The sequence below is a fragment of the Schistocerca serialis genome, chromosome 12 (assembly GCF_023864345.2).
Source record: "Schistocerca serialis cubense isolate TAMUIC-IGC-003099 chromosome 12, iqSchSeri2.2, whole genome shotgun sequence".
NCBI lineage: Eukaryota > Metazoa > Arthropoda > Insecta > Orthoptera > Acrididae > Schistocerca > Schistocerca serialis.
Genome location: NC_064649.1, coordinates 84651245 through 84664451, shown reverse-complemented (window position 1 = coordinate 84664451; position 13207 = coordinate 84651245). Strand labels below are relative to the sequence as shown.

At 43.5% G+C, this 13207-nt stretch overlaps 1 protein-coding gene across 1 annotated transcript in view; it reads right to left on the bottom strand.

Annotated features, from left to right (window-relative positions):
* LOC126428287 (acetylcholine receptor subunit alpha-like) overlaps positions 1–13207 on the bottom strand; it is a 737302-nt gene that overhangs the window by 275553 nt on the left and 448542 nt on the right. Inside the window, exon 4 of the mRNA XM_050090204.1 lies at positions 5763–5943. Within this exon, the coding sequence (XP_049946161.1) occupies positions 5763–5943 (181 nt within the window). The remainder of the gene's footprint in view (positions 1–5762; positions 5944–13207) is intronic.

The window sequence follows — 13207 nt, the reverse complement described above, 5'->3', positions numbered from 1 at the left end:
AATAGAAACCAAACTTTACCCAGGTTTCAGCCAAAACAATTTGGCCTCCTTCAGTAGTTTAGTGTCACTCACTTCTGAAGAAGGCCATATTATTTTGGCTGAAACCTGGGTAAAGTTTAGTTTCTACTTGCAACTGAGGCTGCACAACGTTAAAAATTCTTAGACCATAAAAACGTCAAGTATGGTTCTTGAAGACCAGATAGGCCCTTTAACACTGCGGGTTGCATAAAACGACATTTGTAGGGGCAGCTGAATCACGTTTACATAAATTTATTTTTAGTTCAGCGAAGTTCTGGAATTTCAAGCGCTGTTGCAGTGTTGGGAAACGATTAAGGTTTGACAAGTGTCACACTGAGAGGTGGAATGAGTCCCCTCTCGTATTTCTCTGAGTAATTCGATTTTTCTCTCTAAGTGCATGCAGTGAAAAGTTGCTATTCCTTCACATGCGGACTTCCCACGCAGCGTCTCTCGTCACCCGGGTGGTCCAGTGACAGGCGAGTTCTGCTGAGCTTGAATGGGTTAAGCCGACGGGTGTGAGGGAGTCAAGTGGATGCTTTCCAGATGCCGACATTGTCATAAGAGCGGCGGCGACACGCCCGCAGAGGCCTGAAGGAGCGGCTGGGCTAGAGATTCCGTTACTTCACAGAAACTTAGTGAAAACACTTTCTGGCGGGCTACCAGCAAGGTGTGGGAATGACTTGTGTTCCCAGGCAGTCTTGGCGGGGGGAAGTTCCCACGTTTTCTGCAAAATCGTGATTGGCTTGCTCAGGGCATAGCTCCATGACGTAGCAAAATCGGCGCAGAAATTGGCGCCAAGAATCTCCATTGGTGGACTAGTAGTGCTTCGGCAATAGAGTGGAATTTTCCGCCGGTTTTCGAGTTGCTGATTGGAGTGTTTAACCATGGCCGCTGTCGTGGGGGCAGGAATGTTCTGGTTCGGCTTGTACGGGTGCTCTTGAGAGAGTCGGCTCTCACCTTTCGGTCAGAGGAGGTTTCAAGACTGAGCTCTTACTGCTCTGGACAGCCTGCCTTCGGTTGGCTGTCTAATATACTTTTATTTAATTGTAACTGTTTGACAAAGTTGCTGAAGTTCCGACTTCAGCGTAACTTTCTGTGTACAGCTGGCAATTGAGCGTTCTGCGTACAAGCAGCCTATGTTGTCTGTCTTGAGCAGTTTGGAGTTACTGTCTTACTTCGCTTGTTAAAATCAATCACTGTACCATCAGTGATTGTGTGGTGAGCCTTCTTCGTCTCCCTCAGAGGCGCATTTGTATTGCTAGGAAGTCTTTAGTCTGGAACAACCAGACCAGGATAATTTGTTTCAGGCTATACTCGCGACATTATCATCACCACGACGGGACGTTGAAGCAACCAGCCATCGCCTCCGGTACGCCAGATCGTGTTATTGCAGTTAAGAAGACAGCTTGGTAATGTGTGTCCGCAGCACTGGCAGATTAGTGATTTTCCTAGGTGATAATCAGAGCTCAGGAGAGCATGCCTGTTCATCTTTTTCTAACTTTGTTCTGTCTTGGTGCTGTCTGAGTTCTCACTACTGTAGCAGCAATTAATGTTGGGTTGGCTGTGTGTTTCTCTTAAGATTTGAGTTGCAAGCAATTGGCTCCACATACCACTTCGTCATAAATGTCACAATCTAGTTTAGGGACAACTTCACCTTCACAGCATTTATTTGAGTATCCAATTTGAGCCAATTTGACGTATTGTAAATGTTTCATGTGTTTTGTTTATTATTTTGAGTTTAGTCATAAAAAATCATATTGTTATTTTGGACAGAACTGTCATTCTGTTAATCGGTAGAGCAACCCTTTCATTGTCGGCCGCTGTGGCCAAGCGGTTAAAGGCGCTACAGTCTGGAACCGCGTGGCCGCTACGGTCGCGGGTTCGAATCCTGCCTCGGGCATAGATGTGTGTGATGTCCTTAGGTTAGTTAGGTTTAAGTAGTTCTAAGTTCTAGGGGACTGATGACCTTAGAAGTTAAGTCCCATAGTGCTCAGAGTCAACAGCCAACCCTTTCATTTCTCACTACGTTAATGAAACTTTCCTTTATTTAACTTATTTATCAAATTAAATTATTGCAAGTGCCAAACTCTTTTCTACTCCACTTGCAGGGTTGATTACAGTCAGTTCGCATTTCTTTTTAATCCATGTGCAACAGCAAAAGTCGGAGTTAGAATAGGGGGGGCTTAGAGCATCATTTATATATGAAGATTCTAGAAGAATTTAGTGTTAAATACACTGCTAGCCCCAGCAACTCGCAACACACATCATCATCTGGTGAAGTATGGTGTAATATTTATTTGTTTAAAAATATACTGCTCAACAGCGATGAAGTCCTTCCAGCAGCTAAGCTATTTACATAAACTGTTACCTTACGTTTATGCAAAACAGTATATTTTAGAAAAGTGAACTGACAAAGCTAGCTTGAGATTTTCTTCAATAGTGATCAAATTAACAAGGGAAGAACAAAATATTGTCTGGCTTCTTACTATTTTCACAGCTCCCCGTGTCATGCAGTGGCCAAATGCTGGACTGCTACCTGTGTACGGACACTGGAACAGCAAACGAAGATTCTACAGATACGAGAATGGAAAAAAAATGGGAGTGGAAAATAGCGACATCTTGGGGGAAGGTAGTTTTACAGGCATTGTCAGTGAAGTGTTGTGACCTGTGAAGTTGAGATATACTTTATGCCTTGTTTCTGTTCTCGTTGTTACACCACTCCACTCAGCTGTGCAAACAGATATGTAGCATTTGACAGCGCTCTATTTGTAAGTGTGTGGGAGTGTACAGCGGTACTATCTAGCCGAGCCCACCTCCGTTCTCAAGTATAAAAGTGATGTTGCTGCCAGCCTGGCCAGGTAACCAGTTTGCCTTGCCGACAAATCTACGGGGTAAGTCAGCTGCCCCTACCGATCTCGTTGCATGCAACCCGCAATGTTACAGGACCTATCAGGCCTTAAAAAACCACACACGAGGTTTTCATATTTTCTCACTAAAAAAAAAATGGTTCAAATGGCTCTGAGCACTATGGGACTTAACTTCTGAGGTCATCAGTCCCCTAGAGCTTAGAACTACTTAAACCTAGCTAACCTAAGGACATCACACACATCCATGCCCGAGACAGGATTCTAACCTGTGAGTGTAGCGGTCACGCGGTTCCAGACTGAAGCACCTAGAACTGCACGGCCACACCCACTGGCTTCTCACTCACTATGCTCAAATTATTAGTCCTACAGAAAAAAAATTATCAGGCCTTTTTTTGCAGGAAATTTAAGTAGGTAAATTTAGTATTGTGATACGTTTCTATTGGAGGCGACGATTTTGAGTTATTCAGGAAAGAAGAGACGAGAGGGACCATCAAATGCACGTCCACCCCTGCACTCATTCCTCATCATTCAGGAATTTTAGTGCATTGTTCATGGCACTCCCTCCTTCCACTGTATAAAAATATTTGCCTTCTTCAGTCCCTATTGATCAGACTATTACGCCACCAGTATAATCGGCTACTTCGTTAATGTCATTAATTTAAACTTGCCCATGAGGCTAATGAAAAAATAATGACTTTCGTGAATGTTATACTAAAACTAATTACGTTGAAAATTCTATCCAAACTGTAACCTTGCAAGTAATGTATGTTGTCGGCCCAGTTGGCCTTGCAGTCTAACTCACGACTTTCCGGGTTGGAAGGAGCTCCTGGTCCCCGGCACGAATCCGCCCGGCGGAGGTCCGGTGAACCGGCCAGTGAACTGGCCAGTCTGTGGATAGTTTTTAGGCGGTTTTCCATCTACCTTGGCGAATGCAGGCTGGTTCCACTTATTCCGCCTCAGTTACACTATGTCGGCGATTGCTGTGCAAACAAGTTCTCCATGTATACGTACACCACCATTATTCTACCACACAAACATAGGGGCTACACTTGTCTGGTGTGAGACGTTGCCTGGGGGGTCCACCGGGGGCCGAACCACACAATAATCCTTGGTTTGGTGTGGGGCGGTGGAGGGGTGAAGTGGACTGCAGTAGTCGTCATGGGGTTGTGGACCACTGCAGCTGCGGTGGTGACGGAGCCTCTCTGTCGGTTCTAGGTCCCCGGTTAACATACAATACAATAAAATAGAATGTATGTTCGTAGGCAGAATGCCTGCCAAATACATCGACATACTTGCTTTTTTTTTATGCTATTAAAATTCGCAAAGGTAAAATTTACACAAATGTCAGTTTTACAATCTGTAAGTGCTCGACTAAGCTTGTGGTGTAGTAAGGACAGTCAGTGAAGACCAAAAAAGGTCAAACGTGGGAAATAATGCGTGCAGTCGCAAATTTTTGTTCAATGGTAGGAGGGAGGTCTGTCTAGGAACAGTATACTGGAAGTCCTGACTGATGGGGCTCAGTGTGGAAGTGGGGATTGCACGTAGCAGACACTTTCTTACGATTTTGTTCAACTACTTGAAACTACGGACTCTAGTGAATACGTATCCAGGTCCAAAATTAAACTACATTAAATTTCTTATAAAAAGGTGTTGTTCTTTTTTTTTCTTTTTGACTGACAGTTTGCGTGTAGCGAGCGAGATAATATGAAAATCTATCTGGCACATGGTTTATAACTGTAACATTATGACATCAGTAGGAGAAGTTGGATCATTGTGTATATGTGTATGTTAATAAATACATTCCGCTGTGGTGAATCCTTTAATGTTGCCAAGATGTTGTAAGAGGTCCATGACTAACGGATGTATTACTAGAGCACTCGAGCAGATGTAATTTCGATGGGTTGCTCACGCGCTGCCTGCGATATGTAAGCTATAAGAGAATCTCAGACCAGAGGGCAGTGTTGTCAGCAGTAGGAACTGTGTGTCAGTGGGAGTAAGTAGTAGCGAGCAGGCGTGTGTATGGAGTTGGCTGGGCCGGTCGTGGGGAGCGATAGTGGTGCCTGAGTGACGTAGTATAAGGTAAAAGCACCCTCACGCATCTGTACTATTGTTATATCAAGTCCCATGTAAATGTTTTTAAAAAAATATCTTAATAATATTCTTTCTTACAGAAATTAACTTTTGACAATCATTGATCTCAATTTAAAGAATTTACTGATTTCTCCAATCCATGGTCATCCCGATTATTGTAAAGAAAAATCAGTTGTTTCCTTTGATACATGACAAATCTATCGGCCAGTATTGCACTGGGCTATGCCAGAAAAATTTCTTCCAGGAGCAGATATATATGCGTTATCCGACGACCTTATTAAGGTAAGAATTTTCAATTTACTCAGAATGATCTTTCAGGGCAGCACTGCTGACGTCCAAAATTTACCAGTTCAAATTCACAGTCAATTATTGAAAGGTTATAAGTGAGCCACAATTTTATTGAGAGATTAGTCACGTTATTATTGGTAGGTTACAGAATAATAAACTGTTGCTAGGTTACACTAAATGTCAATGCTATAATGTTTTCACTGTTGGGTAGTTATGCTAAATGTGAATATCATTTATATTATTTTATTTGTTGGGAGGTTACAATGTTACCGACTCTCAAGAAAGAGCTTTGTCTGCAAAGGATGCTGTGGAGCTGGGGGTGACTCGTGTGTAGCACAACTGGAAGTTTACAAAATTAGGCTATTTTAAATATGGGGAAACTGGCAACTGTACCACTGGCGAGCACAGCCCAGTCACCTGAAAAGAAAACTGAATGGTGGGGAAGGTAGGAGGGGAGGGAGATCGACCGGAGGAAGGAGAGTGGGAGAGTAAGCTTACCTTAAACCCGTCATAGGTCCAACTACCGAATTTGAGCACGCACGTCTGCTCGTCAAACGGGAAATACTCGACGTCGATCTCGCAGGAGGACTTGTAGATGGCGGGCGGCTTCCACTCGACGAGGCCCTGGTGGTAGATGGTCGCCTTGGTCGCCAGCGTCACCTCGAAGTTGCCGTCGGCGCTGAAAGCGGCACGCCTGCAGCCTGCGTTCCGCGCCGCGCAACACGCACTGCCCACGCACCACCCACGCGCACCGCCCACGCCGTGTGTCGGTCGCGCCGGTGCGACCCAGCCAGCGCCGCAGTTCAGCTGTTGACCGCCGGAGGGCGCGCGCGTAGCGGACAGTGACCATGTTGGGCGCGACTGCACCAGGTGCATGTGCTCAAGCAAACACCGACGGGGGGGGGGGGGGGGGGGGGGGCGGGGGGCAGATGCCGACACTGGGTTACAATGATAGGGCTGTCAGTCTCCACACTCTGTACCCATGTCAAGCAATCCAGTCTTTTTTCGATTCTGCATTATTACTCTCACAACTGGTTTGATGCGGTCGACTGCGACGTCCACTCCAGTGGCGATCTCCTCCTCTCAGTTTCTCACTTACACACAATATCCTAAATCACATCATGACTGGATGTATAACTGGCAGTCAAATGTAAACATAAGACCCGAGAATGGTACCAATCAAAATAATCACCACACACTTTAAGATGTTTATCTCGCTGGGAGACAAGACAAACAATTGAAACTTCCTGGCAGATTAAAACTGTGTGCCCGACCGAGACTCGAACTCGGGACCTTTGCCTTTCGCGGGCAAGTGCTCTACCATCTGAGCTACCGAAGCACGACTTACACCTGGTCCTCACAGCTTTAAGGTAGAGCATTTGCCCGTGAAAGGCAAAGGTCCCGAGTTCGAGACTCAGTCGGGCAGACAGTTTTAATCTGCCCGGAAGTTTCATATCAGCGCACACTCCGCTGCAGAGCGAAAATCTCATTCAAGACACAAAAAATTCCTAACTTTAATTTTAACAATCAACAGTCTCACTTGCACCGTTTCCCTAGAATTTACCAAGGTTTCAGTTGGGATAACCCGACCTTCTTCAGCATAACAGTAACTACCGTTTGTCCATAGTGGATATCGTCAGGCTAAAACTACAAATCCACAAATTATCGTCAGACTGTAAAAACATATCTGAAACTGCCTCGGCACCACTTCGCGACCGCGATGCGGCAGCCATGAGTGCTGTACTGGAACTGACCGTAGTATCATGAGGCCCGCCTACGTGGACACACTACCTTGTGTCTGCGCATAAACTGTGTGATACGTACTTGTTGGGACAAGACGCGAGCTTAACTCCTAAACTTGAATTTACTAGTAAAGTGTAAACAAAAGGTATAGCTGAGGAAAAGGGCGTATATGTTACCCTGTGAAAAACGTACTTAGATCGACTTCCTTAACATTTATGAAGTATTCGTTGGTCATGATATGAGGAAGACATCATGTGCGTACAAGGTACTGCCTATCTAGGAAAATATTTGTTCTTAAGCATGAAGTTTAATCACCTAAAAAGAACTTGGGTGTGGGAAGGATAATATAAAACCAACATCGTCATTATTACCACTGGGTCTAGAAAAATTTTTTAAGACGTATTTGTTAAGCACTTGCTTAGCTATGGTTACAATGCATGAACATCCTATTGACTTAGCAACCAAATAGTCATGATTGAACTTGTGACCAAGTCTATATCTAATCTGTAACATCCGGCAATATGGGCCATATAAATTAGATGGTCATTATTCAAGATTAGTATATTTGACCTGATATGGTCTAGAATCAAGTCAAAAACTAATGTACGTGCGTGATTGAGCTTCTTGGCGGAGTTATGGTTATGAATGGCGGAAAACACTATAGTAGTCAAATATACTAATCTTGAATAATGACCATCTAATTTATATGGCCCATATTGCCGGATGTTACACATTAGATATAGACTTGGTCACTAGTTCAATCATGACTATTTGTGTGCTAAGTCAATAGGATGTTCATGCATTGTAACCACAGCTAAGCAAGTGCTTAACAAATACGTCTTAAAAAAAATTTCTAGACCCAGTCGTAATAATGACGATGTTGGCTTTATATTATTCTTCCCACTCCCAAGTTCGTTTTAGGTGATTAAACTTCGTGCTTAAGCACAAAAATTTTCCTACGTAGGCCATACCTTGTAAGCACGTATCTTCCTCATATCATGACCAGTGAATACTTCATAAATGTTAAGACAGTCGATCTAAGTAGGTTCTGCACAGGATAACATATACGCCCTTTTCCTCAGCTATACCTTTTGTTTCACTTCACTAGTACATTCAAGTTCAGGAGTTAAGTTCGCGTCTTGTCCCAACAAGTACCCATCACACAGTTTATGCGCAGGCGGGCCTCATGACGCTACGGTCAGTTGCAGTGGAGCACTCGTGGCTGCCGCATCGCCGTCGGGAAGTGGGGGCGAGGCAGTTTCAGATACGTTTCTACAGTTTGTGGATTTGTAGTTTTAGCCTGACGATTTCCACTATGGACAAACGGTATTTACTGTTATTCTGACTGAAACCTAGGTAAATTCTAGGGAAACGGTGCAACTTAGGCTGTCGATTATTAAAAATAAAATTATTATTTATACAGCTGCTGACAAGACCACGAAATGTTGAAGATACAAACAATTCCTTTTACGTAGAACGTGGTCGGCCACTGACCAATCCACAATCATTCTCACTCTTGCACTTCCTCATCTGACAACAGCTCGTCTTTCTTCAGGTCGCCAAAGAAGCGAAAATCCGACAGTGTAAAATACAAACTGTACTAAGGCTGCTGCAGTGTTTCCCAAACAAATCACTGCAGTGTGGCCTTCCTCTGGTTGACAGTAAAATTATTGTGCAACAGTATGATTCTGCCCAACAGCATTCCTGGGTGTTCCAACTTTATGGTGCATCACAGTTCCTTCATAGCATTGCATGTTGATTGTGGTTCCACGTTCGAGGAACTCAATGAGCAGAGCGCCTTTGCAGTCCTCATGACCTTACCAGAGCTTATACGAACATCTTCGGATGGCTTGGATTTCTTTGGCAAGGGAGGTGTGGAATACTTCCACTGTTGGCATTGCTGTTTCCCCTCCAGCAGTCAGACAGAACATCCTGCTGCATGATAACGCCCGTCCCCACACTGCCAATTAGACGAAGACTACAGTTCAGAGAATTCGTTGAGAAACACTGCATCATCCTTCGTAGAGCCTGGATCTTTCACTTTCATATATTTGTGTACCTGAAGAAAGATATGATGGGCGTCTGTTCCAGTCGCACTACGAAGTGCAGGAGTGGATGCAGTTGTGGATCCATCAGCTGACGACCACCTTCTACGAAACAAGACCTGATCACCATGTTTCCCAATGGGATAAATGTCTTAAAACCCATGACGATTACTTTTGATGGAAGCATTACATGGTCCCATTGCAACAGGTGTTTGGTTTCCATTTCACTGCCCTTGATATGACAATCTTTGCCTTTCCCTACAGTTTCTACAGCTCCCCCTAGTACCATGAAAGCTATTCCCTAAAATCTTAACACATGTCGTATCATCGTATCCTCCTCCTAGCCTGTGTTTCCCACCTAGTCCTTTATTAGCCAGTTCTGCAAAGGATCTCCTCATTTCTTACCAGTCCACCTGATATTCAACACCCTTCTGCAGCACCACACCACAAACGCTTCGATTCTCTTCTTTCCCACTTTCCACTAATGCATGATTCACTATCATAGAGTACTGTGCTCCAGACGTATATTCTCGACAGTCTCTTCTTCAAATTAAAGCCACTGTTACATACTACTAGACTTATTCTGACCAGCAATGCCTTCTTTGCCTGTGAAAGTCTGCTTTCTATGCACTCCTTGCTTTTCCTGTCATACAGTATTCTCCTTCCAAGGTATCAGAAGCCTGTAGCATCGTGTACTCCTTGAACACCAGATTTTATTTTAACTTCCTCACTATTCTCGTCTCTGTTACTCCTTATTTCTTTCGTCTTCCTTCAGCTTATTGTCAATCCATACTCTGTAGTCATTGGGCCATTCAACAGATGTTATAAATCTCCTTCTCTTCCATTGAAGACAGTAACGTCATCAGCGAGTTTTATCGCTGATATCCTTCACCATGACTTTCAGTCCCACTCCTGAACCCCTCCTTTACTTCCATCGTTGATTTTTCGATGTATATATTGAGTAGTAGGGGGTAAATGTTACACTCCTATCTTACACCCTTTTTAATACGAGCACTTCAGTGTAGCTCTTTTATTCTCAATGGTTCTCGTATGTATCGTATATTATGTGCCTCTTCCTATAGAGAGACTTTTGAATATGTTACACCACTATCGAAGGCTTTTTCTACGCCGAAAACTCGTATGAAGCTCTAGTCCTATCATTTTAAAAAGAAACTCCCTAGTCTCTGCCTCAAGCTACTTAGGGATACGACAGGTATCCTACACCTGGACAGATCGGTTGGGTTTGAACGCTGTACTTCTGATTGTGGGTGCCAGTGTCATCCTAATTGGCATCTCTACCTAACTAGTTCCCTTTGACTGCCCTGGATACAAAAAACTATCAACTGCTTCTAATGTAAATATGTACACATTTTTATGTGCTGTTTATATATTATTTTGCCATATTATTGTTGATTTTTAAGTATACTTTCAAAAATAGTAATGTTAAGTTTATCCAATGTTTTTCAAAGGTAATCTTGACTATTAGCAATCAAAGAAGTTTAACTACTGAGGTCAAATTTTTTTTAATTTATCGGTAATTTTGACTGGCAGTTCCGTTTTTTCAACCAGTTTCAAACACTTCTGCAGTCCAGGAATCATGAACGAGATTAAGTACTTGACTCCTTTCGTATGAAAGTGGCAGAAATGACTGTCAAAGTTAGGAATAAATATAGTTTTTTTTAGAACATTCAGTGTACTTTATTGACCTCTCCAAATAAATTAAATCAGCTGAGGACAAAGAAGTAGCAAAGTTAATAATAAATACTCAGTAGAAAGTAAAACATGGTCGAAGTAAATCACCTGGAACTAACACTAGATCAAACAATTTATTACTATTTACGAAACTTCAAGACGGAGAGCTACAAAAGACAAATAAAACTACTAAACCGCTATACAAAAAAGCCAATGACTGACTTTCTGCATAAGGCGATTAAAGCCTGTCTCCTCAAGGACACGTACAAGACTAATCACCACGAATGCAAAAGAAGCAAAGGTTTACACTCCTACAATGTTTCACTTCTCTGAAGCCCTGAATTTCAGGTACTCTTTCACTCTGTCGGTATCCACCTTACATCTCTCACTCAGTGCATAAAGTTGTTGCACTTTGTCAGATACCTAGAATATCTTCATCTGACCAACATCTCCAGTAAACTTTAATGCCAATTACTCATTGTACCTCTGTCACTAGAGGCACACTGCAATTTTGGTTTGACGTGTGGGGCTGTGCACATTTGGGGAGACCCTGTAGGCCAAAATATTGCCTGTCATCAGAAAACACATGACCCCTATCCTAGAGATGTGGATTACACACTCTGTCATATGGGAGCAACACACGTGTATCGACAGCAGAGTACCTCATAATCGTCAACAGTGATTAAGCAAATTCTGCTAGAATAATCTTGCTAATTTAAGTACTCCAATGTAAGCACCTTGTGTTCCACGCAGTCTAGATGAAAACCTGACATACCCTATGTTCTGTAACAGGTAGATCAGCCCAACTTGGGCAGTGAGTCCACTCTCATCGTCCAGACGTGAGTGGGTAAGTGTGGGAAGCTGAGAAGTAGGTTCAGTCTCACTGTGTGGAACTGAGAACCTGGGGTGGCATGTGCTTAATAGGGGGTAGCATTGACCAACTCAGAAAATGGGTCCACTCTCACTGTACACATTCTGAGAACCCTAAAGGACACTGGTTCAGTTGGGCTGGTCTGGTTAACTCAGGAAATGAGTCCACTCTTATAATGTCCAGATTCTGAGAGCTGGGGTAACCTTCGATCAACAGTACACAGGTCTGGCCAACTCATGCAGTGGGTCCTCTCTCAGTGTCTGAATTCTGAGAACCTCCAATGAAATAGACTTAACAGTGGGTATATCTGATCAACTTGGGCAATGAGTCCACTGTTATTTTATGGAGGCTGACAGCCTGGGAATACGTGGGCTTAACATAGTTGTGGCCTTGTCCTGCATTCAGCAGGACGACGGTTCAATCCCACGTCCGGCCATCCTGATTTAGGTTTTCTGTGATTTTCCTAAATCGCTCCAGGCAAATGCTGGGATGGTTTCTTTGAAAGGGCACAGCCGACTTCCTTCCCCGTCCTTCCCTAATCCGACGAGACCGATGACCTAGCTGTTTGGTCTCTTCCCCCCAAACAACCCCCCCCCCCCTTGTCCTGCAGTGAGTCTGCTGTCGTTGTATGGATGCTGAAAATGTGCTGTCAACAGAAGTTAATGTCTTTGGTCGGACAGTATGCTTAACATTGTAAAGTACTGTTGGTGATTGATAGGTAATGTATGAGACAACAGACACATGTGTATACGATAGATGCTACAACTCAAAACAATTGAATGTTTTGCTACCGAGAACATTTTTTTACTCTAAATGTATCTGTGACGAACATGATTGCTCGACCATAAATAGTTGTCTGTGAATGAATATTTATTACAATAGCTCTTGGTGATGCAATGATGCAGTTCTTGCAATTCACTGAATTTGTGCAGCTAGAGGAAATGACTTTATCTAGTTACTGCTCTGTTTCTATCCACGGTTATTAATTTCTTCCACTTGGTATGATGCTTCTTGCAAAAAATTCCTTAGTTGTCCAGCGAAACCCAACAATAGTAGATTCATTTGCCATTATGGACACTGTATGTTGCTACACTTTTCGTTGAATGCATGTTTGAAGGGTCCAGTAACGAACAACGTTCAGTGCTGGACAACTGCACAAGGCTCCCATAGCTGCCGTCTCTAACGCAAGCCAGAATGCTGGCGCTTGGCTCAGAGGTACCTGGGTGGAATCCTGATCGCGGAAAAAGAGCTCACCACCAGTACATGCCCAGCAGTAGGAGGAGAGGAGAGGAGGTGGCGTTGAGTTCCAAATCACCAATCTTTGCGCAAGTGTACTGGACTACATTCCGAACCTCCCTGCAGTGTATTAGGCCCTGAGACATTCTTGAAGGTGATCTGCCTATTGGTTGGGAACAGTAAGCTTGGCGGCATCTTTGGTGCCATTTGGGAAGGGCAAGCTGTGTGCTGACGGTGGGTTCCACTTTGCCCACTCCATCACCAACACAAGCTTGATACTAGTCTTGACATGTACCCATTACAATCACCTACATGCACTGGATACACTTAACATTTTTTTTTTTTTGGTCATCAGT